This window comes from Chrysemys picta, chromosome 12 (assembly GCF_011386835.1).
Source record: "Chrysemys picta bellii isolate R12L10 chromosome 12, ASM1138683v2, whole genome shotgun sequence".
NCBI lineage: Eukaryota > Metazoa > Chordata > Testudines > Emydidae > Chrysemys > Chrysemys picta.
The window spans coordinates 57,019,883-57,044,920 of record NC_088802.1 but is presented as its reverse complement, the minus strand read 5'-3'; the positions used below and the strand labels follow the sequence as shown (position 1 = coordinate 57,044,920).

Genomic DNA, 25,038 nt, shown 5'->3' with positions numbered 1-25,038 from the left:
ATCCCCCGATGCAGACCATCCTAGTCACACTCCCCTGTCAGCATTCACACACCCCAGCAAGAACAGTCCCAGTTCGTCACATCTCTCCCCCCTTCGAGACCGAACTGAGCAGGGTCACTTTAGCCAGTGACCCGGGGAAGTTCGAACCTACCCCCGTTCCCATGGATGCCCCCGCATCCCTCCAGTTCCTTGGTGAGAATTACACCAGGCCCCTTCCGTTCCACGCCCCCCCTTAGGTCGGGGGTGCTTGATGGCACTCGCAGTTCGCATGTGGGAAGGTTTATGCGGCCTGTGCCCTTTTCCCACCCCCATACCTCTGGGGTTCCAACTGGGCTGTGGTCTTCTCCCAGCGCTCCAGTCTGGAGGTCTGTGCTTTGGGCTCTCTTGGTTTAGAGCCGCCCTTTTAACCTTGGCCACCCTCTGGAAAGGATCCTTTATGCTGGGCAAGGGTCCTAAAGCTCTTTTCCCCTTGTCCCAGGCCTTCCTCCCCCTCTGACAGGGGTCACAGGATCCGCAGTACTGTCGGACAGTAACAAAGACCCCAGGCCAGTAAAAGCTCCGTAGCAGCCTCTGCTGGGTACGCCAGGTTCCCTGGTGCCCTGAGAGGGGAATGTCATGGGCCCGGCACAGCAGCTGGCGGCGATACTTCTGGGGTACCACCAGCTGCCTCCTGATCCCCCCTGACTCCATTTTCCCTGGGGGAGCCCATTCTCGGTACAGGAACCCCTTCTCCCACAGGAACCTTTTCCGGCCACCTCGTTCCATGGTCTGTACCGCATTGAGGTCGGCCAGGTCCCTTATCTTCCGCAAGGAGGGGTCTCTCTGTAACTCAGCCTGGAACTCAGCAGCTGGGACAGGGATGGCCACCTGCTCTTTCTCGCCCGCTGGGTCCGAAGCTGCAGCCTCCCTGAGCCGCGTCCCTGGGCGTTCCCTCCCCACCAGGTTAGGGTCCTGCGCCTCAGGCAAGGCACCCCCCCCAAGGCCAGGGCGCAGGGCCCCTCGCCGGCTCTGACTGCGGGTCACAACCAGTGCCTTTTGGGGGTTGCTTGGCCAGTTCTCCAGGTCCCCCCCCATCAATACCACAGTGGGCAGATACGGGTGTACCCCCACATCCTTGGGGCCCTCCTTGGCCCCCCACTTCAGGTGTACCCTTGCCACGGGCACTTTGACTGGTGTTCCGCCCACCCCCGTCAGGGTCAGGTAGGAGTTGGGCACCACCTGATCTGGGGCCACCACCTCGGGCCGGGCCAGCGTCACCTCTGCGCCCGTATCCCAGTATCCATTGACCTTCCTCCCATCCACCTCCAGGGGAACAAGGTACTCTCTCCGGAGGGACAGCCCCGCGCCCACCGTATAAACCAAAAACCCTGAGTCTGGGGCATCCAGCCCCCTAGAGGAGCTGGCCTGGGGCCCTTCTCTCTCTTGAGCAGTTGATAATCTGCCAGCCCCTCTTGCGTGAGAAGCCTGCCCCTCGTCCGTCTGGGCCTCTACCAAGTTAACCCTATGCGGGTTCGGTCTGCTCAGTCTGTCCTTGAGCTTGGGGCACTGGGCCCGAACGTGGCCTCTTCGGCCGCAGTAATAGCAGCTCATGTCCTGTGGGTCCCCTCGAGCCGGTCGGTTGTCCCTGACGCTGGGCATTCCCCGTGGGAGGGGATTCCCCATATTCCCTCTTTGGGAGGTCCCAGGGTGACTCTCTCTCTGCATCACGGCGGGCCTGTTCCTTTGGGGCTCCTCCCTGCCACCCCCTGACCGGCTCTTTACAAACTCATCAGCCAGCTGCCCGGCGTGTCGCGGGTTCTCTGGCTTTCTGTCCACCAACCACAGCCTCAGGTCGGATGGGCACCGCTCATACAGTTGCTCCAGTACCAGCAGTTTAATCAGGTCCTCCTTCGTCTGGGCCCCACCAGCCCACTTGCTGGCGTATCTTTCCATGCGGACGGCTAGTTGCAGATATGAGATCTCAGGGGTTTTATCTTGACTCCGGAACCTTCCCCGGTACATCTCAGGAGTCAGCCCAAACTCACGTAGCAGGGCCTTTTTGAATAGTTCGTAGTCCCCTTTCTCTGCCTCTCCCAGTTGGCGGTACAATGCCACGGATTTGGGGTCCAGTAAGGGGGTAAGGACCCGGAGTCTGTCCGCGGGATCAACCCGGTGCAGCTCGCAGGCCGTCTCAAAGGCCTCCAGGAAGTCATCCATGTCCTCCCCCTCCTTGTATGGGGCCATGATGCACTTATCAAAGCTCCGTGCAGTCCTGGGCCCCCCCTCACTCACCGCAGCCGGGGGTTCGCTGCCCCTCAGTCTCGCCAGTTCCAGTTCATGCTGACGCTGTCTCTCATTCTCCTGTCTCTGTCTCTCTTCATGCTGTCTTTGTCTCTCTTTCTCCTCCCGTTCATGCTGACGCTGTCTCTCTTCACGCTGATGCTGTCTCTCTTCATGCTGTCTCTGTTGTTCACGATCCTCCAGCTCCCTCAGTTTTAGCTCTTTCTCCCATTCCAGCCAATTCCGCTCCCCGGATGCCGAACGTCGCCGGGAGGCTCCTCTGCTGGCCGGCGGGCTTCGCCGGGGGGACCCCCTGCTGGCCGGGGGGATCACGGCGCCTTCGGTATTTGCTGGGCTCCTCCCCACCCTTCCCCTAGGCATAGGAAGGAGGGGTCTCGGGAAGCCCTCAGCAGCCGGCTGACCACTCCCAGCTGGGACAGACACTGGTGCCTGCGCTGCATTTGCCAGGCTGCTTCCCTGAGACACAGGGATCAGTTCATTCGCGCGATCTTCCGCCTCCAGCTGGGCGATGAGCTGTTCTTTGGTGAGCCTCCCAATGCGCAGCCGCCTCTGCTTGCACAGCTCCACCAGGTCGCTCTTAAGCCGCTTGGCATACATCTTCCTGCTGGCCACTCACCGGCCTGTGTGCTCACAGCTCCCCACAGTTTGCAGGGGGCCCCCTAGTGTGCCAGCCCTTCTCGAGGTCACCACCTCTCTGCCAGGGTCGAGCTGCAGACTCCTCCGCCCCTGGGACCACTCGCTGTGATCCCACGGGGGACCCTGTTACTGCAAAAGTCCTTCTCGCTGGTCACACACTCCCAGGGGTAATAACCGTCTCTCTCCCACTCTTCAGCAGGCCTGGTCCCCGTCAATCCCCCTTCGTTTTACTGCTCCCCAGTCACTTACTGCAGGAAGCGCCGTCCACGGGGTGCAGTAGATCCCACCGCTGCCACCAGTTGTCACGGAGTATTGGGGAACTCAGGGCCCTGCACCCCCGGCTTCCTGCGATTCACCATGACTCTCAGCCAGCCAGTAAAGCAGAAGGTTTATTTGGATGACAGGAACACAGTCCAAGACAGGTCTTGCAGGCACAGACAACAGGGCCCCCCTCAGTTAGGTCCAGCTTGGGGTCCCAGGGCATCCCAGCCCCCCCCTTTGGGGGGTCAGAGCCATCTCTGCCTCCCAGCCATCTCTCCAGCCTCCTTCCAGCCTGCTTCCAGCACTCTGCCTTCAGCGACCCCTCCCACAGCCTTTGTTCAGTTTCCCGGGCCCCGGAGTCATCTGACCTCCAACCCCCTCCTGGGTTCTCATGTTACAAGCTCAGGTATGTTCCCTTGGGCCGGCTCCCATCCCCCGATGCAGACCATCCTAGTCACACTCCCCTGTCAGCATTCACACACCCCAGCAAGAACAGTCCCAGTTCGTCACAGTCAGTCACAGTGTAGGGGATCATCCCCCTTCCCTGAAGCACAAATGCCCATGTCCCAGCAGGGAGCGAGGGAATGAGACCACCAGAGCCAGATGCTGCTCACAGGGCCCACGGCAGCCCTGGCGGCACAGGAATCGCGAGGGGAGACGCTTCCCCAGATAGGATGGCTCCTTCCTGCCTCACCCATGTGGATCTCAGAAGCAGACACAGCTGGGTGCATGCTGGCTATTGCACACAGCCGTCAGTTACAGCCTGGCTCTCCGAACGCTGGGCCTTGTACTGAGATGGAGCCCAGAGCGTGCAGGCCTTCGCAGCCATGACAGGGGAGCTGAGAGGCTCAGTGCACAGAGCATCAGGGCAGAATGGGGCCAGGATCAGCCGGGAGGGGAGGAGGGGAGAAGCTGGTACGTGGCTTGTGGGACCCGATATGTAGCAACACCCATGCTGGACTGGGCCTGATCTCCCCCAAGGCTCAGGTCACAACCCGTCTGGGGGACAGGACTCGAGGGCTGTGTGCTCTCACCCTCGTGCTGCTGGCTGAAGTTTGCAGGTTACAGGTTTCTTGTTATGTATTTTTAATCCACGTTTTGTCTCTTCCCTGCTCAGTCTATTTTTCTCTCTCTCGGCAACGGAACCCAGAATACTGAATTTAGCAGGGCAGTGCCAGTTTCGGGGAGGAGATTGTGGGGAGAGCTCCCAGCTGGGGCAGCACCAACACGGCCACGGGGAGACTGCAGGCGCTCACATTTTCCTGCATACACACAGATGAAGCAGAAGGAGTTGCAGGGGCTGTGCTGAACCTGGGTGAGAGCAGTAGGGCACATGCACGGGGCAGGATAGGCCCCAGGCTGGGCACAAGCAAACACCCAACCCCTAGCACTGGCTACAGAACAGCAGGGCAGAAAGGAAACTACGTGGGGGCAATGATCTGTAAGCCGAAGCCCTGCCTGTGTCCCCCTCCTCCCCCAGAGCTTGGGCTCAGCTCTGAAGAAGCCCCTCGCTCAGGAAGTGACATGTCAGGACCAGAGAGAGCAAAGGTGAACTCTCTGCACGGGCTTCACAGATGCACATGCAGCTGCCTGGCCAACAAGGTCATGGACTCAAAGGACCTGGTTAAACAAAAGCTTTAAAAACACTCTGTTGACACAGCCTAGTTCAGAACAGAGTCACAAAGGGCACTCGCAGGGGTGCTGCTATGCGGCCCACAAGAACGGGGCTTGGGCCTCCACTCCAGGGTCAGGGGTGACCCCACCAGGTCAGATTCACCTGAAGGAATAATCCAAGAGCTTTCACCCAGGTTCTAAAGTCATCCCGGTTCCCCCCATGCTGGTGTGAAAAGCGGGGTAACCACTGGCTGTTTCCAGCCCTGTTTGAGAATGTCGGATTGACACCAAGTTCTCCCGGGTTTGGCCCATCTCCACTAGCGTTTCCCCAGAGTTCTATGCAAGCTCAGGGCAGGCCCTGACTGGCCATTCCCCTCATGTGGGTGGGACCCTGCACAAACTGTTCCCATTACATCGCGCATCAAAAGCAAAGTCATTGGAAAAGCCCCTTCCTGGAGGCGCCTGGGGCCCGGGCAGCAGTCACAGGATTGCAGAGAGACGCGTGGGCACCAGCCTCTGCCCGGGGACACGCCAATGACACACAATCATTGTGGCCAGTCAAGAAAAGGAGGTCCCTAGGCAATAAGATGGCAGAGGGCGCCCAGCAGGGGAAAGCCATGGTCACACCCATGGTGAGGGACAGTTCGGCTGCTCAGGTCACAGATGTAAAACCAAAGGTCTGACGTCACTGCAGGAAGCCGGCTGATCAACGTGCAGTTGAAATGGGGACCAAGAGAAGGGGCTAGAGAATAAGATGGATGGTCAGTGCCGTGGCCTTTCTCCCGGCCCAGGGGGAGCTTGTGATACCAGCGACACCATGATCCGCTCTGGTGGGTGCATCTCCAAAAGGACAGAGAACTAGGGAGTGCAGAGAAGGGCCACACAACATGGGGGGAGGGGAGTACTGGAGACAGGGGCTAGTTCACATGGAAAGGAGAGGAAGAGAAGAGGGTTCTGGAGGGAGATGCTGCTATTTGCACCATCCCGTAATACTAAAGCAAGGTGGCGCTTCACAGAGAGCCGTCCCGTCACCACCAACCTTTTATGGCGCCCCAGACCAATCAAAATAGCTCCATTCAACAAGGAAAAACTCCTTCTTTGCCCTGACGCGTTGCACCATTCAGTAGGGCCCGAGAGCAGAGAACTGGCTCTGGGAGTGGTTGCCAAGCAGAGCACTGGTTCCCTTTCTCCATCTGGGAGAAATGCAGAAAGAAAACAAGCAGCACCGAGCCAAAGGCCAGGGAGCGCTTGTCAGTCCCTGCCGTTTCAGCTGTCTCCTGCATGACCCGTGACACAGGGCAAGGATGCGGCCAGCTCCTGCCCACCACAAAGCCGCCCGCACCAGCAGAGGCACTGGATCGTGCTTCTTAACCTTTAAAGACACAGCATCAAACCCCAGGATGGGTTTTGTTTTGTTACACAATGTATCATTAACCCATGTCACTCACTGCTGCAGGGTACCGGTAAGTGAAAGAGCTCAGTGAGTTTCAAATCAGATTAGACAGTAGGATGACTAAATATTTGCAGTAACACCAGCCAGGATAAACAGCTCTGGATCGACATGGCCCAGAGTCTAAGCTGCCAACCAGTTGGGATCAGGAGGAAACCTCTCCCCCACCCCCCGTCCAGTTTGCCCCATGAGGTGCATTGTTAAACACTTTCCCTCTCAACTCACAGACATCAGGAAGGTGCTGGAGTCCCTCCCAGCCATCACAGGGGTCAACGCTGCATGTGACCTGCAGCATTTCTCTGGCATGCTGCACAGTCTGGTTTCACAAGGGCCACTTCCTCCCTCCCTCCCTCCCCACTAATGGGGACAGGCCACGGGCCAGAGAAACCATCTTTTGTTCCATTCTGGCCGCCCCCCTGGATCTGGGACCCGCCAGATCTTGCGGGGAGGGGGGAGGGCGGGCAGCAGAGGCAAGAGCCATTTTCTGTTCCAGGCCTTGCCCCACCTCTTCTGGAGGCGCTAGATCTCCAGCACCTTTGTCCTGATTATTAACACCAGCTAAGTGGCGCAGCACCACTGATCCCCTGCGTCTCGCCAAGGAGGGACGTTCTGGCCACTGCTCTGATCCACTTAGCCCAAGAATTACAGGGAGAGCGAGAGGTTGGGGGAGTAGCTGCCCTTGGTGCCCTGGAGGCGCCTAGGGGAGGGGAGCCAAAGCTCTGCACACAAACATTTTGGACGCTGCCTCTCCTCTCCCAGTGGCTCCCTGGCCCTGCTGAGCTGTTTCCTGAGCACAGCCAGCGGCTGCCATTAGCATTAATTAGACTCAAGTGTTGCTGCTCTTGGGTGACTTGCTGCTTGGAAGTGATTCCAGAGTGAGGCAGGGGGTGTCGGGTGGGGACGTGGTACAAGTATGTGGGGTCACGGGTTGGGGCTGTCTGCAGGTGATGGCAATGCAGCCACTCAGCATTAAGGGATGGGAAGGCAGCGAGATACAGCCGCTGGAGCACAGCAAGGTCCTGCGGCCAAGGGGATGGTGCAGCCATGAGCCAGGACTGGCAGGATGGGGTACTACATACCTATTGGTGTGCTAGCCCAGGGCATGTGGGCGTTTGTCACAATGATCAGCAGGGAAACAGTTAACAAAGTTATCTTTTAATCCCCATCATTAGGGTTCAGAGTTAACGTCTCTGAGATGAATGGCACCTGTCTCAGGGGCTAGTGCTGTTGCCAGCCTAGGACATACATGGCCCCTGGAACAAGGGGGGAAAGGAATCCTGCCTCTCCGACCCATACAGCCAGAGCTGGGGGCTTTCCTGCCACTCCTTGGCCATTAACTTCTCTCTGTGCTCCCCTGGACTGCTACTGGTCTGGGTCGCCCCTGAGCAATTCGGGGTGACGCCTCTTGTCTGGCTCGCCCTCACCCCCCTCCCCGCCGGGACGGCGACACGTTTTGAAAGGAAATCTGGGACAGCGCGGCCTGGATACCGCGGTGACGGGCGCTAGAGCCAGGGTGGAGAGTCCCGGCATCTCCCCGGCCACAGCCAAAAGATGCCCCGGTCCTAGTGGCGGAACCCTGGGCTGCCCCATCCTCTTTCCCTGCCCCTAACCCTGGGACCGGGTGAGAGAAACAAATCACCCAGAGCGACGCGCCCGGAACCCAGCCCGGGACTAATACGGGGAACAGGCACGGAGCAAAACACCCCTGGGAAAAACCCAGTGACCGCCCCGCCCGTGCGCCCCTGGGAAAAACGCAGCGATCCCCCCGTGCGCCCCTGGGAAAAACGCAGCGATCCCCCCGTGCGCCCCTGGGAAAAACGCAGCGATCCCCCCCGTGCGCCCCTGGGAAAAACGCAGCCCAGGGTCTCCCGCCTGCTCTGCCCCCAACCCGTCCCCTCGTGTCCAGCCCTCTCTCCCCGGAGCAGACCCAGCCCGCAGGACCGGGGCGGTACCTCGTGGGGCGCGGCTCCAGGGCGCATCTTCCAGGAGCGGCTCCGGGTGCCCGGGCTGGAGCCCAGCCGCGATCCGCCTCGCTGGCTCTGCAGCTCCGCGGAAAACTTTCGCAGGAGCTGCGGCTCTGGGGGAGGGACCGACGGGCGGGGGAGGGACCGGCGGGCCAGGGAGCCGCTCTCGCTCTCCGCAGCCTCTGCTCCCCTCCCAGGCAGGAGCGGTCCCCGGCCCGCAGGTGCAGGGAGAGATCCCGGCAGAGCAGCAAAGCCCCCAGGCCAGGCAGAGCACCAGGGGAGCCCATGTCTCCTCCCCCCCACGTGCAGAGCGGGGGGGGGGGGTAGTGCCAACCCCAATCCCCACCCAAAGGCCCCAAGGCTGTGGGGTTTTAACTCTACCTCTGGCCCCGCTCTTTGTCCCCTTCACTCCCAGCCCCAGATGTGGAGGAGCCGGTGCCAGCCCCATCTCTGGGGAATGGGAGAATTCAGTGCTACCCCCATTAATAGCCCGGGCCCTGCCCTAGCGTCAGCCCAGCCACAGTGCCGAGGGCGGGGATCAGCCGTGAGGTGAGTGCCAGTAACGGGTCGGGCAAACAGGCCAGGGCCGGATGTGCCAGGGCTGCCGGAGGCCTGGGGCAGCACAGACAGTGACCAATGACTGGGGCCCTGCCAAATTCATGTCCATTCCACGGTCATAGGATTTTAAAAATCGTCAATTTCATGATTTTGGCTATTTCGATCTGAAATGTCCCAGTGTGGTAGTTGTAGGGGTCCTGACCCGGAAAGGAGTTGGGGGGGGGGGGGGGGGCGGTCGCAAGATTATTGTAGGGAGGTCATGGTACTGCCTCAGAGCTGGGCTCCCGGCCAGCAGCCGCCGCTCTCCAGCTGCCCAGCTCTGAAAGCAGCACAGACGTGAGGGTGGAAATACAGTGAGCCCCCTAAAGTAACCTTGTGCCCCCCCCCGCAACTCTCTTTTGGGTCAGGACTCCCAATTTAAGAAACACTGGTCTCCCCTGTGAAATCGGTATAGCGTAAGGTAAAAGCACATAAAAGACCAGATTTCACGGTCCGTGATGCGTTTTTCATGGCCGTGAATTTGGTAGGGCCCTGCCAATGACACCTGCAAAGGGAAGTCCCTCCAGGATGCACCAGTGTGAGAGAGCGGGACATGGCTGGGGCTTGCCTGGAATGAGCGCCGGGTGCTGGCCCTCTCGAGGACGGAGGTGCTGAGCCGTGAAGGCTCACGTGGAGGAAATCCATGCAGCACTAGCTCCAGGGTCAGCAGGGGACAAGGCGGGACAGCCTGGCGCAGCAAGTCGGAAAACTTTCCTGTGAACTCTGCAGGAGACAGCTCCAGAGCAGCCTCGGCCGGCAAGCGAGAGAGAAAACGCTGCCAATAACTGACCAGTGCTCGCCCCCATTTGCCGGCCCCCTGGCCACACAGAACTGGCAGGGGGCTGCAACTGGCCTCCTGCCGAGCATGCAACAGTTCCTGGAGACACTGGGGAGCCGGCAGAACTGTCAGATATGAACCCGCAGACAGCCACCAGCAACAGCCACTCGGAGACTCAGCACAAGTGTCTCCACTGTGACCTCTCCAGTCTGCCAGCGTCCAGCCTGGCCTGGCCTCTGACCCTGTCTGTCTCCAGCCCCCAGTGCTCAGCCAAGTACTTGGGAGCCTGGCTTTCTCTCCTGCCCCTCCCACAGCTCTGCAGCATCTTGGCCTTCCCTCTGGGACAGGAGAACATACGCCTGAGCAGCTACACCGCACTGGGTGGCCATGTCCTAACCCTGTCTGTTCCGGGGCCATCTTCCTTGGCCGACCAAACCATCCCCCTGGGCAGGAGGAGCCTCCTGCGGGGGGGCTGAGGGTGGAGAGGGACTGGGGGATCCGAAGAGCTCTGCAGAAAGCAGGGATCTCCTAGAAGTGGGGCTGTGGCAGGGGAACGAGTTGGGGGATTTCAGCCAGGGAACCTGCTTGTACAAGCAAGAGGCCTGGCCTCGAAGCCCAGCCCATCCAGACAGTGAACGTCTGGGCCAAGAGGTCGAGTCTAAGCCAAGCAGGAGCCAAGGCTGGGGTGGGAGGAGGCGGAAGGGAACGAAGAGCAGGTCTGTGGAGGCGAAGGGCTGGGATTAGTTCCAGGACCTGGGATCTCCACTGGTGTCCAGTGGCCCTGATGGACCCTCCATTCACTGAACATGCCGACCCCACAGAGGCTCACTGCAGAGCTGTGCACCAATGGCAGGGTTGGGCTAGGAACCCCAGCTCCCTGCATCAAGGTAGTTACCTTGTCCAGACAGCTGTGTCTGCCCTGGGGTTAGCCTGGCCTGGCCTGTTACTCAGGGCTGGGCTCGTTTCACACCCTGTGTCTGCCCTGGGGTTAGCCTGGCCTGTTACTCAGGGCTGGGCTCGTTTCACACCCTGTGTCTGCCCTGGGGTTAGCCTGGCCTGTTACTCAGGGCTGGGCTTGTTTCACACCCTGTGTCTGCACTGGGGTTAGCCTGGCCTGGCCTGTTACTCAGGGCTGGGCTCATTTCACACCCTGTGTCTGCCCTGGGGTTAGCCTGTCCTGTTACTCAGGGCTGGGCTTGTTTCACACCCTGTGTCTGCACTGGGGTTAGCCTGGCCTGGCCTGTTACTCAGGGCTGGGCTTGTTTCACACCCTGTGTCTGCACTGGGGTTAGCCTGGCCTGGCCTGTTACTCAGGGCTGGGCTCATTTCACACCCTGTGTCTGCCCTGGGGTTAGCCTGTCCTGTTACTCAGGGCTGGGCTTGTTTCACACCCTGTGTCTGCACTGGGGTTAGCCTGGCCTGGCCTGTTACTCAGGGCTGGGCTTGTTTCACACCCTGTGTCTGCACTGGGGTTAGCCTGGCCTGGCCTGTTACTCAGGGCTGGGCTCGTTTCACACCCTGTGTCTGCACTGGGGTTAGCCTGTCCTGTTACTCAGGGCTGGGCTCGTTTCACACCCTTGAGCGATGTAGCTGTGTTGACCTAACTTTTAAGTGTAGCTAAATAAACCCTCCGGCCCGTTCCCGGCCCAGGGGGGTCTCCAGAACAAGCCTAGCTAATGAAAGCAAATGGCCTGGCTGGCAGTTCCATGAGCGCCTTGCCAGGAACCGCTGGGCAGGGAACGCAGGTGCCCAGGCTCCTGAGGGGGACGGGATGTCACTTTTCAACAGAGTTTGCTTTTAAAAAGAGAACAACAATTCCCTTGCCACAAGCTCGCCTCGTGCCTGGCCCCCTGCTAATGGCTGGCGCACTCGGAATCTGTCACCCTTTAAACTGCTGATTGCCACGGATTCTGTCAATACGAAGCGCTGCTCGTACTGGCAGCAGAAATCCAACCCTGAATCCCTCGGCTCAGGCAGCGAGGAAACGCGGGGCCCAGGCCTGTGCCCCTGGCCAAGCGGCAGATGCTAATTCCTCTTTACAAAGCATCTCTGGCTGAGCTGCGGGAACCTGCCGCACAGGACAGAACATGCGTTTGTTGTGGTGTCAGCTCAGCTGATCACTTCCTCGATAAGGGACCTGCTGGCAGCAAGGAGAGAGGGGAGAGGGACTGGGTCTGGGAGGGCATTGGGAACGACTCGGTTTCCTCCAGGGTGATTGCAAAGCACAGAGCCATTCTGGTTGCTGGCTTGCAGCTGAATGTTTTGCCCAAGCCCCAGCCTCAGCTCAGGATTCCTGAGCCATTGTGGGACAATCAGGGCTGGGAGCGACACAGCTGGGGCCAGACACAGCTCTCACCAACCCCCTGTCAGTGCAGAGTCCTGCACTGGAGCCCACGCATGCTGCTGGCGTGGCTGAGAGCAGGGTCCTGCCAGTCATCTTCGCCACACATGCAGCTGCAAGAGAGTGAGGGCATCCTCCCGCCTGCGCCCCATGGCTGCGGAGAGCTGCCTGCAGCACTAGTGTCCTGCTGGGGGAGGGCAGAGGCCTCAGCCTTGGCTGGGAGGGATGTCACCTCCCCAGTGGCCATAGGGACGGCTCAGCCCAGAGGAGACAGGAGAAGGGCACAAGACTTGGGGGCACAAACACCCACCCATGGGGCACAGAGCATGCCTCTCCTCTCCCCTGCCCAGTGCTGGGGGGGGGGGGCACTGGCTGTGGGGCTGAGGAAGGCAGGGTACAGGGTATTGTCTCATCGGAGCATGACCTAGACTGTCTCAGTCACTGCCCAGGCTGCCTTCTCCTAGCGCTGCACCAAGGTCCAGGCGCCAGAGAACCAGCCAGCCAGGGCACCTGTGGCCAGAGAGCAGCTGCTCTAGCAGTGAGGGAGTTGGTGTAAAATTGGCATTAGAGGGAGAGCGTGCTGGGGCCTTCTGGGAAAGGTACAGGGGGACCTGGCCGGCCCTTGGGAATACACGTGTGTACGCACAGCATAGCTGCTGATACACAGCGCAGCTGCTGATACACAGCGCGTGCGATTCGTCTACCCCAGACAAGCCCTACTGCACACTCCCCTTGTCTGCGGAGAGGGAGGTCGGCTCCCTGCTTGGCCGGTGCTGAGGCAGGACAGGGTTGGCATTGGCATGTTGTGCTGCCCACGGGTGCAGGAGCCTGGGGCCTGCACTGGCCCACGTCCCTTTGCCGGCTTTGGCCCGGGTTACTGTCCATGCTGACTGCTGGCTCTGATTTCACTTTCCTGCCTCCGGCATCTCGCACAGCCTGGCTACTCTGCTGGGAGAGGCTGGGTCTGGACTAGCCGGGAGCTCCCGCCACAGCCGAGCATCTGCCCTGCTCCCAACAGCACTCCCTGCTGCGAGGCTAGACCTGCATTTGCTGTTTTATGCACCAAACCCCTCTCTAGCCCATCTGCTAAGTGCTCAGGTCTCTCACGTCCGTGTGTGCAATGCAGGTGTGCAATGTACGTCCACGTACAGCAAGGAGCGGCACTGACCCTCTGGTTCCAGTCTCTGCCGGCTGGTAGCAGGCCCACGTTTATCCTGTGCTGGGCCGACGGAGAGCGCGTTCAGGTAAACACTGCCTGCAGCAGCCCACAAACCTCATCACAGCCCTGCTGAGTGGTGCTGCAGTGGGCACTGCCTGAGCTGGGGTGCTAGGACGGCGTGGGGAGAAGGGCCAGCCCACGGCTGGGGCTGGCACATAACTGACAGCTCCACCTCCCATCCCCCCAGGCAGCTGGGCACAAACATGTTTACCTTGTGCTTGACCCTCATGGCTCCACCGCAGGTTCAGCAGACTCCCAGGGACTCTGAACGTCCGCCCCCTTGGCATGGAACCAGTGCCCAATGGCCTGGCCTCCTGCCTGCCCCGTGCAGGGCCCCTGTGCGGCAAACAGCCTCACAGCAGTGCCCTGCTCTCTCACCTTGCATACGGCATCACAGCCGGCATCTCAGCAGAAGCCCTGGCCTTCCTCTGGCTGCCCCGGCAGCCGGCGTCCCAGGCTCAGAAGTGGCAGAACCAGGAGCCCTGCTGCTCGCGCATTAATCAGGCCCTTGGAGACCCAGACGGCACAGACAGAGACACAGCTAGGGCTCCATCGGTCCGGGGGTGAAGCCCAGGGAAGTCCTGCCGAGCTCCAGGTGGCACTGGGGAGGGGAGAGGCTCTGGATCAGGCTTCTGCCACGGAGCCTGCAGGAGGGAGCAGAGGCCAGTCCCAGTGCATAGCCTGCTCCCCAGGGCAGCAGCGGGCACCCCACATGCCCCAGCCTCCCCTAGACCCCACAGATGCAGCAATCGTGAGGGGTCGCTGCTGTGGCTCCCTCCTCCCCCTCATGCCCGAGCCCTCTCCTGGGGAGCAGGGACAGGAACAAAGTGGGAGGCCAGACGGCATCGTTAGGCTTCGTTAAGGTGACGAGTTTTCCTTGCCTCCCCATCCCAGGTTGGCTGCGTTCCAGCTGCTGGAGCCCAATAAGTGTCACATCCAGGCTGCAGCTCCGGCGGGACATGAAATGTGTGAAGCCGGCAGGTGTCCATGGCACAGTCTCTGCCCAGTAGTTTCTCTCACAGCTCTGGCAGGGGCCCCTTGGGGCAGTGATGTGGGAGCACCCCACTGCTAGCAGCTTCACCCGCCCCCCTGCAGCACCCCCAGCTGAGCTGGGACGAGCTGGGGCACCTGCAAGAACCCTGAGTGCAAACCAGGGGGTGGAACTGCGAGCTAGTGGGTATGGGTTGGACATGCAGAGGCCTCCTGTCCCGGGGGGGAGGAGGGGCGCAGCGCTCCCACTCTGTACAGTCCGGGCAGCGCTCTACTTTCTAGACACTGCCGCTGGGAGGGAGCTGCGCCGAGGCAGAGGAATTGGGGGGGAGAGGGGAGTGCCTGGCTGAGACCCCCCAGTGTGGCTCTCCTCTCCCCGCACACCCTGTGGCTGGGACCCGGGGATGAGGTGGCTCTGGGGCCTGTTTGACAGCTAAGATTTTGCCCCTGTGCAAGGCTCTGGGGAGTTGGGGGTGTCAGCTCCGTCCCTCCCCATCCCCCATGAAAGCAGCAACAGTCACAGACCTGCAGCGGTTCCATTGGTTTATTATCACGGTTACAAATGCTCCAGTTCTTTGATCCCACGGGGCACCTGGCACCTGGCTCATTGCCTGGCCCGACCACTTGCGGGCAGCAGCAGCAGCATTTCAGAAGTGGTGGCTCGTAGGGGCAGCAGCAGCAAGGAGCAGGCATGAGATACAAACGCTCCCTTTCCAAGCAGGATCCAGCCCCCGCAACTCACTCTGATCCTTAGACAGACGCTACAGCAGGGCCAGCACAGAGCAGCCCCAGCAAAGCTGCCAGCAGGAGGCCGGGTCTGCCGGAGAAGGCAGCTCCGCTGGAATGTGCTGGGTGTCGGGGTCCCACTTTGCACCACCACGGGGTTAGCGCTGGGTGTAGACGACAGCTCCAACCCCCGGGGTACAAGGCCGGGGTACCTGTGTGCTATGCAGAGCTCACACCCATCAGTCTGTCGGTCCGGACCACCGGGTGCAGACTAGACAGCACGTGCTGTTTGGACGGGTTCCCACCGCTACTTTTCATCTACGTAAGACACTTTCCAAGGTGACTCCTGCCAGGTCCCCATCGTGGCCTGAGGCATCGCGTGCCCCGGGCGGGTTTGAGGCAGAGCCGCAGACACAGCGGGTCAGGCACTGCCCAGCCCAGGACGGGAGCTGGGCTGTGTGTGCGCAAGAGAATCCCTGCCCCTAGCCGTGCTCCACCCTCTGCCTGGGGCGGCTGAGCAGGGGAGGGTCCTTGCTCCATCATTGGTACAAAGCACAGATCCCTGAAGAGCCCAACAACCTTTGGGTGTCTGGGAGATTTTGGCTGAGCAAACTGATCTTTAAAGCATGAGGCAGCAGGTGGGGAGAAGCAGGAGGGGCTGAGGGAGCCGGGCTACTGGGGAGAGTATTACCGGGGGCGGCGCTAGACCCATCCCAGAAGAGGGGGCACCCATGGACAGCAAGCCAAGGACCTGCAGGAAGGAGGGGAGGGGGATGCCATCAGTCTGACACGGGCAGAGATCATACGGGGATGGAGGCGGGGGCCAAACAGAACTGGTTCCGCACCCTGAGCCTGGGTCTCCTTTCTCCGTCCCGGGATCCTCTGGGGAAGCCTGCTGTCCCCTCCCCAGCCGCCACCGGTAATACTGCCACTAGACCCGCTGCCCTGAGGGCCGGGGGAGTCGGCCCTGGCTGAGCCCCCGTCGCTGAAGAACCTGCCAGGTTCTGCTGTAAACATGGGTGCCCTGGGACTTGAGGCCTGTCACAGAGCAGGGGATGGACCGGCTCCGCAGAGCCTTGGCCTCCCAGGGCATGCCCCCCTGGGGGCCTGTAAGGTGCAGGGACGGGAGGACCCATCCCTATTGCTATGGCAACTGTGGGCCCAGTCCAGGGGTGGGAAGGGGGGCCCTTTGGGCCAGCTGGGTTAGTGGGGGGCAGGGAGGATGGGGAGGGGCCTTCTGGGACCTCAGTGGTGTCTCGCTGGGTTTCATCCCCCGGGAGGAGCCAGGTCTGGAAGGCGCAGGGCCCTTCCCCCCCTCAGGCCAGCACTTTGATCCCAAAGTACTTGCGCAGCTGCTCCAGGAAGACGAAGGTGAGGACGGTGTGAGGCACCAGGCGGATGGCAGCAGGAACGAAGCCCTGGAAGGGGACGGGCAAGAAAGGAGAAAGGGGAGGGTCAGTCTCTGTCCTGCTCGGGCCTTCCCAGCCAGGATGCTCCGGCCCTCTGAGGGGTATGGGTGGGGCAGTTGGGGGTGGTGGTGGAAGAGAAGGACAGGAGGAGGCTGCAGGGAGCAGAAGTGGCCAGGCAGGGGAGCAGCAGCTGCGGCCAAGCGGCCCTGGGGAGGGGCAGCAGGTGGGGGTGGGAGAGGTGCCGCAGACAGCCAGGGTGCGTGGGGTTTACACGGTTGATTAATCTGTCCCCAGGCAAGTCAGCGCCACTGTCAGTACCGCCCAGGCCCAGCGGGAGCCAGAGCCAGAGCCAGAGCCAGAGCCAGGGCCCCAGCCCCTACGGGCCTTTTCATGGGCTCCACCCCCACAGCCCCTCACCCACCCACCCCGCAGGCAGGTCCTGGGGCTGCCTCCAGGCAGCTCTGCCCCAGGAGCCGTCGAGCAGGCCCCCGCATCCAGGGGCGGCTCTACGTTTTTTGCCGCCCCAAGCATGGCCGTCAGGTGGCCGCCAGCGGCATGCCTGTGGGCGGTCCTCGGTCAGACGGATTTGGTGGCGTTTCTGTGGGTGATCTGTCGGTCCCGTGGCTTCGGCTACGCACCGCCGAAACCGTCAGACCTCCTGCGGGCACGCCGCCGAACACCGTCTGACTGCCGCCCTCACGGCGGCCAGTACGCCGCCCCCCCGCGGCTTGCTGTCCCAGGCACGCGCTTGCTGCGCTGGTGCCTGGAGCCGCCCCTGCCCACATCGCCCACCCCCTGTGCTCCTTTCACCCCACACTCTGCCCCCCAGCCCCCACATGAGCATCCTCCTGCTCCCACACTTTCCACCCCCTACCGGCCCCCAATGCGCTCCAACCCCCCAGCTGCGGCCTGCTACCTTGTAGAAGGCCAGAGGTCCGAGCCTGGCGGTCTCCACTGCGCAGTGAACAACACCCTGAAACGAAAGAGGGAAATAAGCCAGGAGACCTGCTCCGGAAACTGCCTCGGACTGATCTGGCTCGCAGCTGCCCTGGAGACAGGAGTGTCTGGGCTGAGATCTGGGGCAGGGGCAGCTGTGGGGCGTGAGGAGCCAGGGATCCGGCCATGGGGCAGTGGGGAGGGTACATGGGCAGCTGGTGAGATTGTGGCAGGGAAGGGGGGTGGGGAGGGGCAGGACAGATTGCAGCGAGGCAGGGCAGGGTCACAGGGTTACTCACCCGGTACTCTCCCTGCGAATTCATCAGGCGGGTCTTGAGTACGTCCATGGGCTGGCAGAGGAATGTGGCACATCCACCCTGGGGGGAAGGGACAGAGATGGGTCAGAGAGGGAGTCCCTGGGACTAGTGGTGCCACTGGCCCTTCCAGTCCCTGGGCAGAGGGCAGGTGAACGGACACAGGAGCTGCCTACATAACCCACCCTGCTAGCAGAGGGGAACAGGGCAAGAACCTACATGCTGTGAAGAGAAGAGACCTGCAAGCCTGGGGAGGTCTCCTCATCCCACTGTCTCATTTCTCTGGGCCAGGAGGTCCACAGCAGCAGCCTGAGGCTGTGGGAAGCCAGCAGCTCTGTGGGGTGCGCACCTAGGGCCTGTCTGCAATTCCCATGCCTAGCACCATCGGGCAGCCCTCCCCCTGCCCTGCCCCTACTCACAGCAATGAAGCTGGCCAGGAAGTGAGTGAAGATGTTGTCGGAGAGAAGCCCGGTCGTGAGAACCAGCTGCTTGGCCTGGTCATAGCAGGAGAGCTGCAGGAAGAGGGCCGAGTTAGCGGCTCATCCCGCCCTACCTCCGTGTCTCCCCAGACCCCAGGGGACTGGCTCCCCCATCGGTGGCCCTCGAGGCCCGGGGCAGAGCCAGTCCCAGCCGCCCCCCAGTGCCTGAGGGAGGGTTCCTACCTGTCCAACGGTGACCAGGGCCCCTCGGCTCGACGCCATTGTAGCACCTGAGAACAGCTTCTTCAGGCCCTCTGGGGAGGGGGAGGGGAATCAGTGCACAGTGCAGGGGGGGGGGGGGTGAATTCAGCCCCAGGCCAGCTGAGAGCCACCATTCTCATTAGCCCTGTGCCCAGCTGCCCACCCAGAGCCTGGGGCTTGTGCAGCGTGGCAGGCCCTGGCTGTGACTCCAGCCCCTGGACCCTCCACCACCCAGCGGGGGAACTCCCCAGGGGCTCCTCTGAAAGCCCCCGCCCCTGTCTCTGGCTCCGGCTCCGAGGGAAGAGAAGTCACTCACCCTAGCACTGGCTCCTTTCAGCCTGTTCTGGCACTCTCCCTCTCCACTGCTTGTCTGTCTGTCTGTCTCTTCTTCCTTTCTTTGAAAACACAACTCCCCTTTCAGGCTCTCCTTTCCCAGCTGGGGGGTGAGGGGAGTGTTTCATTCCCACCACTGGAGGGCTCGGGGCTGGTGCCTCTCACTGCAGCATCTGGTCTGGCCCTTGCTGTGTCATCCCCCGGGACAAACCCAAACCGCTCAGAGGGCCCCTAAGGCTGCTCCACTTCAGAGGCAGCATCTGGATGAACAATCCCAACCACCCCCTAACGCCCCCCCGACCCAGCCTGCTCTACCTGGCCATTTCAACCCCAGCCTCCAGCCACACCCACCACAGGGCTGCCCCTGGTCCCTGCAGACTTCAATCAGCTGGATCCACCCCCCCAACCCAGCTGCCACTTGGCCCCTGACCAAACCGAGCCATTTAGCTGCCCTGGTGTCCCCCAGAAGCAATTCCTGCCCTGGGGCTTCACCACACCAGCGGGGGTGCCCCTGCTCAGGGGAGAGGCGATGCCAAGCCCCTGTGCTCCCAGGCCTTTGGCAGAGTCCTACCCTCACGGAGCACTCGGTACATGCCATCCAGGGCGTGGGAGTAACTGGAGGGACGAGAAGGGAAAGAGGTAAAGCCGTGAGCCCTTCCAACCAGCCCTCATTGTCTCCGACACCCCACTCAATATGTCCAGGATTGCTGGACATTCCTGCTTGAGGAGCAGAGCTGGGGTCACCCAATGCACTGCCCCCCACCCCACTCCGCCCCCCAGCCTGGCTCTCTCCAGCCAGCAACTGTGGCGCTTGGAGCAATGCTGCCCCCCTGTGGCCACACCGCCTCACTGCAGCTCCCATCCACAGGAAGGGCACAGGGGGAGTGGATCCCCCCCAGTGCCACCATGTGAGCAGCCCCTTAGCATCCCATTAGGGATCCTTGCCACCCTCCCTCCCCCCACCACATGCCAGGGGGGGGGAGGGACCCAAGCCAGCTGGTCTTATGTCCCTGGGGTCCCCCCACTTACTGTACCGTCACTCACTTCCGCCTCAAATGCACCGGCTGCTTCATGTCATTCTGCATCCTACAGAGACAGAGCAGTGGGGGAGGTGAGGGGAGACAGACCAGGGCAGACTGAGCGACCTGCCCCTGTGATCAGCCCTTGGGGTGGGGCTCTGGCCCCCTTGTTCTGAGCAGGCCCGAGCTCACCCAGCATGCGACTATGACCGGTGCTCCCTGGGGAGATGGGGCCACGCAGAGGGCGTAGCCCTGCACCCGTGGGGACGGGGACCTAGCAGGGCTTCTCCACGGCCAGCTCCTGTGACATCAGAAGGGGCCAACCCCAAAGATCTGAAACCCCCAGCCTGGGGCAGCTCCAGGCACGGATGGGGCAATTCCGGTCCCTCCAGGTGCAGGACGTAGGATCTGCCACATTGGATCAGGTCACAACCCATGGAGTCCATGACAAGCTGAGATGGGATCGCCCACAACTCCCCCGCCCTGCACTCCAGCCACATCCCCAGCGAGCAGAGCGTCCGAGACCCATGGAACTGACCTGACGTTCACCATGTCTGCCGGGGTCCCCACAAACCCACCAGTGAAACCTGCAACCAGAGAAGATTCAGGGTCACGGGACTCCCCAAGCCTGGCCACCGCCCATGGCCTGGGCTCCCCTGCCCCTGCTCACCTCCCACAGCACCCAGCAGCACCTTCTGGTAGAAGGGCAGAGGTCCCTGAGTGCCTTGGCTCACGCGGTCCCGCACGGTCTCATAGATGGCGAAGCGGGTCAGGGAGTACGTCATCTGAGGAGACAGAGAGTCAGAGCAGGGCCCAAGTGCTGCACCCCAGGGGACTCCCTGCCCTCCCCAGACAGCCACCAAAGGCGCTGCCCAGCACGTGGCACCGAGCCCCTGGCTCCGGGGCTGGGCTGCTGCTCCCCAGCTCAGCCAGAGGGAGCTGCTCCCCGGAAAGGAGTACTACCAAGGCCAGCACCTGGATGTGGGGGGGAATGTGTGGGGCCTGGGTAATGGGGAGGGGCCCAGGGCCTGCGTAATGGGAGGGGAGCGACCCCCACGGCAGGAAGCTGAGGGACTGGGTAGAGGGGGGAAGCGGGGGTGACCCCCATGGCAGGAGGCTGGGGTGTGCGCGCTGCAGCAGGAGGTGCAGGGCCCAGTATGGGGGGCGCCCCCTCATGGCGGAAGTGGGGCGGATGCGGCCCCGGGCACTCACCTGGCGGCAGAGCGAGGCGCTGAGCCCGTTGTAGAGCGCCAGAAAGCCATCAGTGCGGATCACACGCAGCGCCATGCCTGTCATGCGCATCTTCACCTCCTGCTGCGTCTGCAGGTGCACCTGGGCCAGGGCGAGAGCATGCAGGGGGTCAGGCCCAGCACCCCCAGCCTGGAGCGCACGGGAGGGCTGATCCCTCCATGTACTGCAGAGCCAAGACTGGGACAGCTGCTTGTGACCCTTTCCCCGCACATCGGGGACAATGGTCCTGACCCTTCTTGGGGTTAATCCTTAGCACATGCGCTGGAGCTCCAGCAAGTGATCACAGCAAGTGACCACAGACCCGTGGGCCCCCCCCACGCGACCGGAGCTTGGGAATCAGCCCCACACCCTGTCACCGGGAGCAGGGACCATGGCAGGTGGGGGGGGGAACAAACCAAGTTAGGGGGCACCTATAAGTAGTGCACCCCCCTCCCAGCATGGCCTCTCAGTGGCGTATGTAAGAGAACCCACCAGGCCATGGCCAATGAGGGGGGAGGGCCATGCAAGGGGGGAGCCCCAGAGATGGGGAAGGGCGAGCGTCTGGCTCCGATGCGATAAAGGGGAAGGGGAGCAGGGGCCTTTCATCGCACTCCCAGCTGCTGCCGCACAGTCCACGGAGCCTCTATCTTCCAGTGGCCGCAGCACCGGGCAGCAGGGACCTCCCTGGCGTTCCCAGCGAGAAATACCTTCTCTCTCTCTCTGCATGCCCAGCCTGGGGGAAAAGCGGAGCCAGGAGATGGACCCAGGAGTCCTGACCAGGCCCCAGCCCCAACCCAGCCCGGGGTAACTGTACATCTTCCACGTTCGTAGCAGAGAGCGCCCGGCAAGATGGGGGCTCTGTGAGCCAGGGACTCCCCTACACCTCGGCTCCCCCAACCTAGCCGAGCCGCCCACGCCCTCCGTAGAGCCCCAGCCTACACCAGCGCCTACAGCCTGTGCTGCTGAGCAGGCCGTGCTGGGCCAAGCGTGGGTCCGAAGTCCTCAGGAGAGAAGATTAACAAGAGCATCGGGCCCCTGGCTGGGGACCAGGCTTCACGGGCCTTGGAAGGCAGCAGGAGTGGCCCAGGAATATGGGGCCTGTGGTGGGGAAGGTGGCACGGGGGCAAAGGAAACATGTTCTCCCTCTTCCTGATGCAGGCCTGTGCCCTCGGGATTCCAGCCAGAGCCCAGTGCAGACCCCACAGTGCTGAGGGAACAGCTCCAGGGGGTGGGGGGGGGGGGGGGGCAGAGAGAGCAATGGAGCCTCCAAACAGCTGGTTGGGGTGGTCAGAGCCCACGCTGCTGCCTGCTGGGTGCTAGCGTGCCAGGGCAGTGGGAGCCCGGGGGCGGAGGGGATCCGGAGGGGCATGAGGGTCAAAGGTTGGGGCAGTGCGGGCCAAGGGGGGCTGTGAGGGAGCCCAAGGACAGAGGGGGTCCAGGAGAGGGCCCGGGGCGCAGAGGGTTGGGGCAGTGGGGGGCCCAGTAGGTCTGGGAGGGGGCCCAAAGGGTTGGGAGCAGTGCGAGAACCAGGGGGCGGAGGAGGTCCTGGAGGGGCCCTGGGGCAGAGGGTTGGGGCAGTGAGGGGCCCGAGGGAGGTCGGGGGGGGGGGCGGAGGGTTGGGGCGAGGGGGGGATCCAGGAGGGGCGGAGGGTTGGGGCACTGGGAGGGTCTGAGGGGGGTCGGCAGGGGGCAGAGGGTTGGGGCGAGAGGGATGGGGGGGGCGGAGGGTTGGGGCACTGGGGGGCCCGGGAGGGGGCCCGGCAGGGGCGGAGGGTTGGGGCACTGGGGGGCCCGGGAGGGGCGGAGGGTTGGGGCTCTGGGGGGCCCGGGAGGGGGCCCGGCAGGGGCGGAGGGTTGGGGCACTGGGGGATCCGGGAGGGGCGGAGAGTTGGGGCACTGGGGGGCCCGGCAGGGGCGGAGAGTTGGGGCACTGGGGGATCCGGGAGGGGCGGAGAGTTGGGGCACTGGGGGATCCGGGAGGGGCGGAGAGTTGGGGCACTGGGAGGGTCTGAGGGGGGTCGGCAGGGGGCAGAGGGTTGGGGTGAGAGGGATGGGGGGGGCAGAGGGTTGGGGCACTGGGGGGATCCGGGAGGGGGCTCTGGGGTGCCCGGGAGGGTTGGGGCTCTGGGGGGCCCGGGAGGGGGCCCGGGAGGGGCGGAGGGTTGGGGCTCTAGGGGGCCCGGGAGGGGGCCCGGCAGGGGCGGAGGGTTGGGGCACTGGGGGGCCCGGCAAGGGGCCCGGGAGGGGCGGAGGGTTGGGGCACTGGGGGGCCCGGCAGGGGGCCCGGGAGGGGCGGAGGGTTGGGGCTCTGTGGGGTCCGGGAGGGGCGGAGGGTTGGGGCTCTAGGGGGCCCGGGAGGGGGCCCGGCAGGGGCGGAGGGTTGGGGCACTGGGGGGCCCGGCAGGGGGATCCGGGGGGGGCGGAGGGTTGGGGCTCTGGGGGGTCCGGGGGCCGCACCTTGAGCAGGTCCAGCGGGTGGGTGCAGCAGGCGGCGCCGCACGAGGCCAGGCCCCCGAAGTACCAGCGGGACACGCGCTTCTCCGCCATCGGGCCGGTCCGCGCGGCGGGATCCGCTTCCCCGGGCGGCGCGACCCAGCACCAGCACAGCACAGCCCCGCCCGCCCCGGCCTTAAACGGGCAACGCCAGCGCAGGGAGACTTAAAGGGGCGACGGCAGCGGAGCCCAGAGCAGGCCCCAGCCCCAAGGGGACCCAGGTCGGGGGGTTCGGCCCCCACCTTGCCAGGCCAGCCACAGGGCAATAGCGCAGTGCAGGCTGGTCGCCCCCTTTGCACCCCAGGGCAAGGCAGGGCGCCCGCACCTATGGTGACCAGATGTCCCAATTTTATAGGGACAGTCACGATATTTGGGAATTTTTCTTATACAGGCACCTATTACCCCCCCCCCCATCCTGATTTTTCACATTTGCTGTCTGGTCACCCCACCTGTGCCGCAGGCACTTTCATAGACAAAGCCACGTGTGGGTGAGCTGGTAGAGGTGTGTGCACATGGCCTGAGCGGGGTGCCCTGGGCCTGGTTCGGGGCTTTGTGACTAATCTGGCCAGGACCCCGAGAGGGCCGGTGCAGGATTCAGGGATACGGATGCTGGACAAAGAGCCCAAGCTTGCACCAGCTGGTAACTTTTCAAAGCAGACATGGCCTGAGCCCCGGTCACTGAGATTTTAGTGCACAGTGGGTCAGGAGACTAGTCACCTCCCCACACACACGACAGGCACCAGCAAGGAGAAAGAATATGCCAGGCCAGGGTGTGGGCTCAGGCAGGGTCAGAGGCTCAATCCAGGGGTTCTCAAATGGAGGGTTCTCATGACCCCTCAAGGGGATGCAAGGTGGTTACATGGAGGTCACCACCTGTCAGCTCTGTGGGGCTGACAGCCCAAAGGCCCCCTTAAATTACCCCACCCTGTTTTCAATAAGGGGGGGGGGTCACACTCAGAGACTTGCTCTGTGAAAGGAGTCACCAGCACAGTTTGAAAACCACTGCTCATTCCCTCTCTGTAACATGTGCAGTCTCCTACGGGCTGGCCAACTGCTGGAGAGTAAACACAGCTCCAAACCCCACTCCCCAGCACCCCTTTCAGATCTTGTCCTACCCGTAACCTGAATGCAGAGCTGCCCTCTGGCCAGGCTGCCCCTCTGCCTGGCAGCTCAGGAAACAGGGGCAGTGATGGGCAGGGCTTGCAGCCCCCCCTGTGTATTATTAACAGCTCAGAAAGGTAAGGCAAAGGGAGGGGCTGTGAATGAAGGTGGCCAGAAGTGGCTGGGATTAGCCAATGACACTGGAGAGGGAGGGTCATAGAAACAAGGTGCTGGCCTGAGCTCAGGGGGACTTTCCCACAGGCTCTGGCTCCCTGCTTCTCGAGCCAACCCCCACATTTATATGTACCAAGCCAACCACCCCCACAGCTCATGCAGATTTTGTTACTCGCTGCACTATTGCACAAGCACCCAGAGGTAGATGGGCATGTGCCACTGATATCACAGCCATTGGCTTAGGCCACAGCTACACTAGCGCTTATGTCAGCAAAACTTTTGTTGCTCAGGCCGGTGGGGAAAAAAACACCCCCCGCAAGCAACATAAATTTTGCTGGCATAAGCATGGGTGTGCCCAGCACTATGTCAGCAGGAGACACCCCCCCACCGCTCACTGAGCTGGTTTTAGTGCATTGACAGCAGAGTTCTCTCCCATCGGCAGAACATAGCTACACAAGCGCTCTTACAGCAGCAGAGCTGTGCCTCGGGAAGC

At 62.4% G+C, this 25,038-nt stretch overlaps 3 protein-coding genes across 6 annotated transcripts in view; all 3 read right to left on the bottom strand.

Annotated features, from left to right (window-relative positions):
• The window catches only part of GCGR (glucagon receptor), a 30,754-nt gene extending 17,507 nt beyond the window's left edge, over positions 1–13,247 (bottom strand). The window contains exons 1-2 of one of the 3 annotated variants that reach the window (XM_065562908.1): positions 8,194–8,320; positions 5,831–5,984 (exon numbers count right to left, since the gene is read on the bottom strand). Coding sequence is in view for 1 of the 3 variants with exons in the window: in XM_005283147.4 (XP_005283204.2) it covers positions 8,194–8,492 (299 nt within the window). In the remaining 2 variants the exon portion in view is untranslated. Of the gene's footprint in view, positions 1–5,830; positions 5,985–8,193; positions 8,508–13,089 lie in introns of those variants that run through there. The other 2 variants (XM_065562907.1, XM_005283147.4) reach the window with 2 other exon arrangements.
• Positions 13,248–14,659: 1,412 nt separating this feature from the next.
• Positions 14,660–24,408, bottom strand: SLC25A10 (solute carrier family 25 member 10). 2 transcript variants are annotated; one of them, XM_065562924.1, is made up of 11 exons: positions 24,386–24,408; positions 20,760–20,879; positions 20,218–20,332; positions 20,086–20,134; positions 19,573–19,614; positions 19,100–19,143; positions 18,178–18,248; positions 17,935–18,027; positions 17,501–17,578; positions 17,182–17,238; positions 14,660–16,274 (listed from the first exon to the last, which is right to left on the bottom strand). In XM_065562924.1, exons 2-11 carry the CDS (start codon positions 20,847–20,849, stop codon positions 16,173–16,175), a joined length of 741 nt encoding a protein of 246 aa, XP_065418996.1. In that variant the 5' UTR covers positions 20,850–20,879; positions 24,386–24,408; the 3' UTR covers positions 14,660–16,172. The 2 variants fall into 2 exon arrangements, with proteins under 2 accessions (XP_065418996.1, XP_008165929.1); XM_008167707.4 differs by lacking the exon at positions 24,386–24,408 and adding an exon at positions 23,235–23,392.
• Positions 20,886–23,087, bottom strand: LOC135974828 (uncharacterized; the record flags this gene model as incomplete). The annotated part of the gene is made up of 1 exon (XM_065563848.1): positions 20,886–23,087. A coding segment is annotated over one exon (936 nt), but the record flags the coding sequence as incomplete, so codon positions are not given.
• Positions 24,409–25,038: the final 630 nt, after the last annotated feature.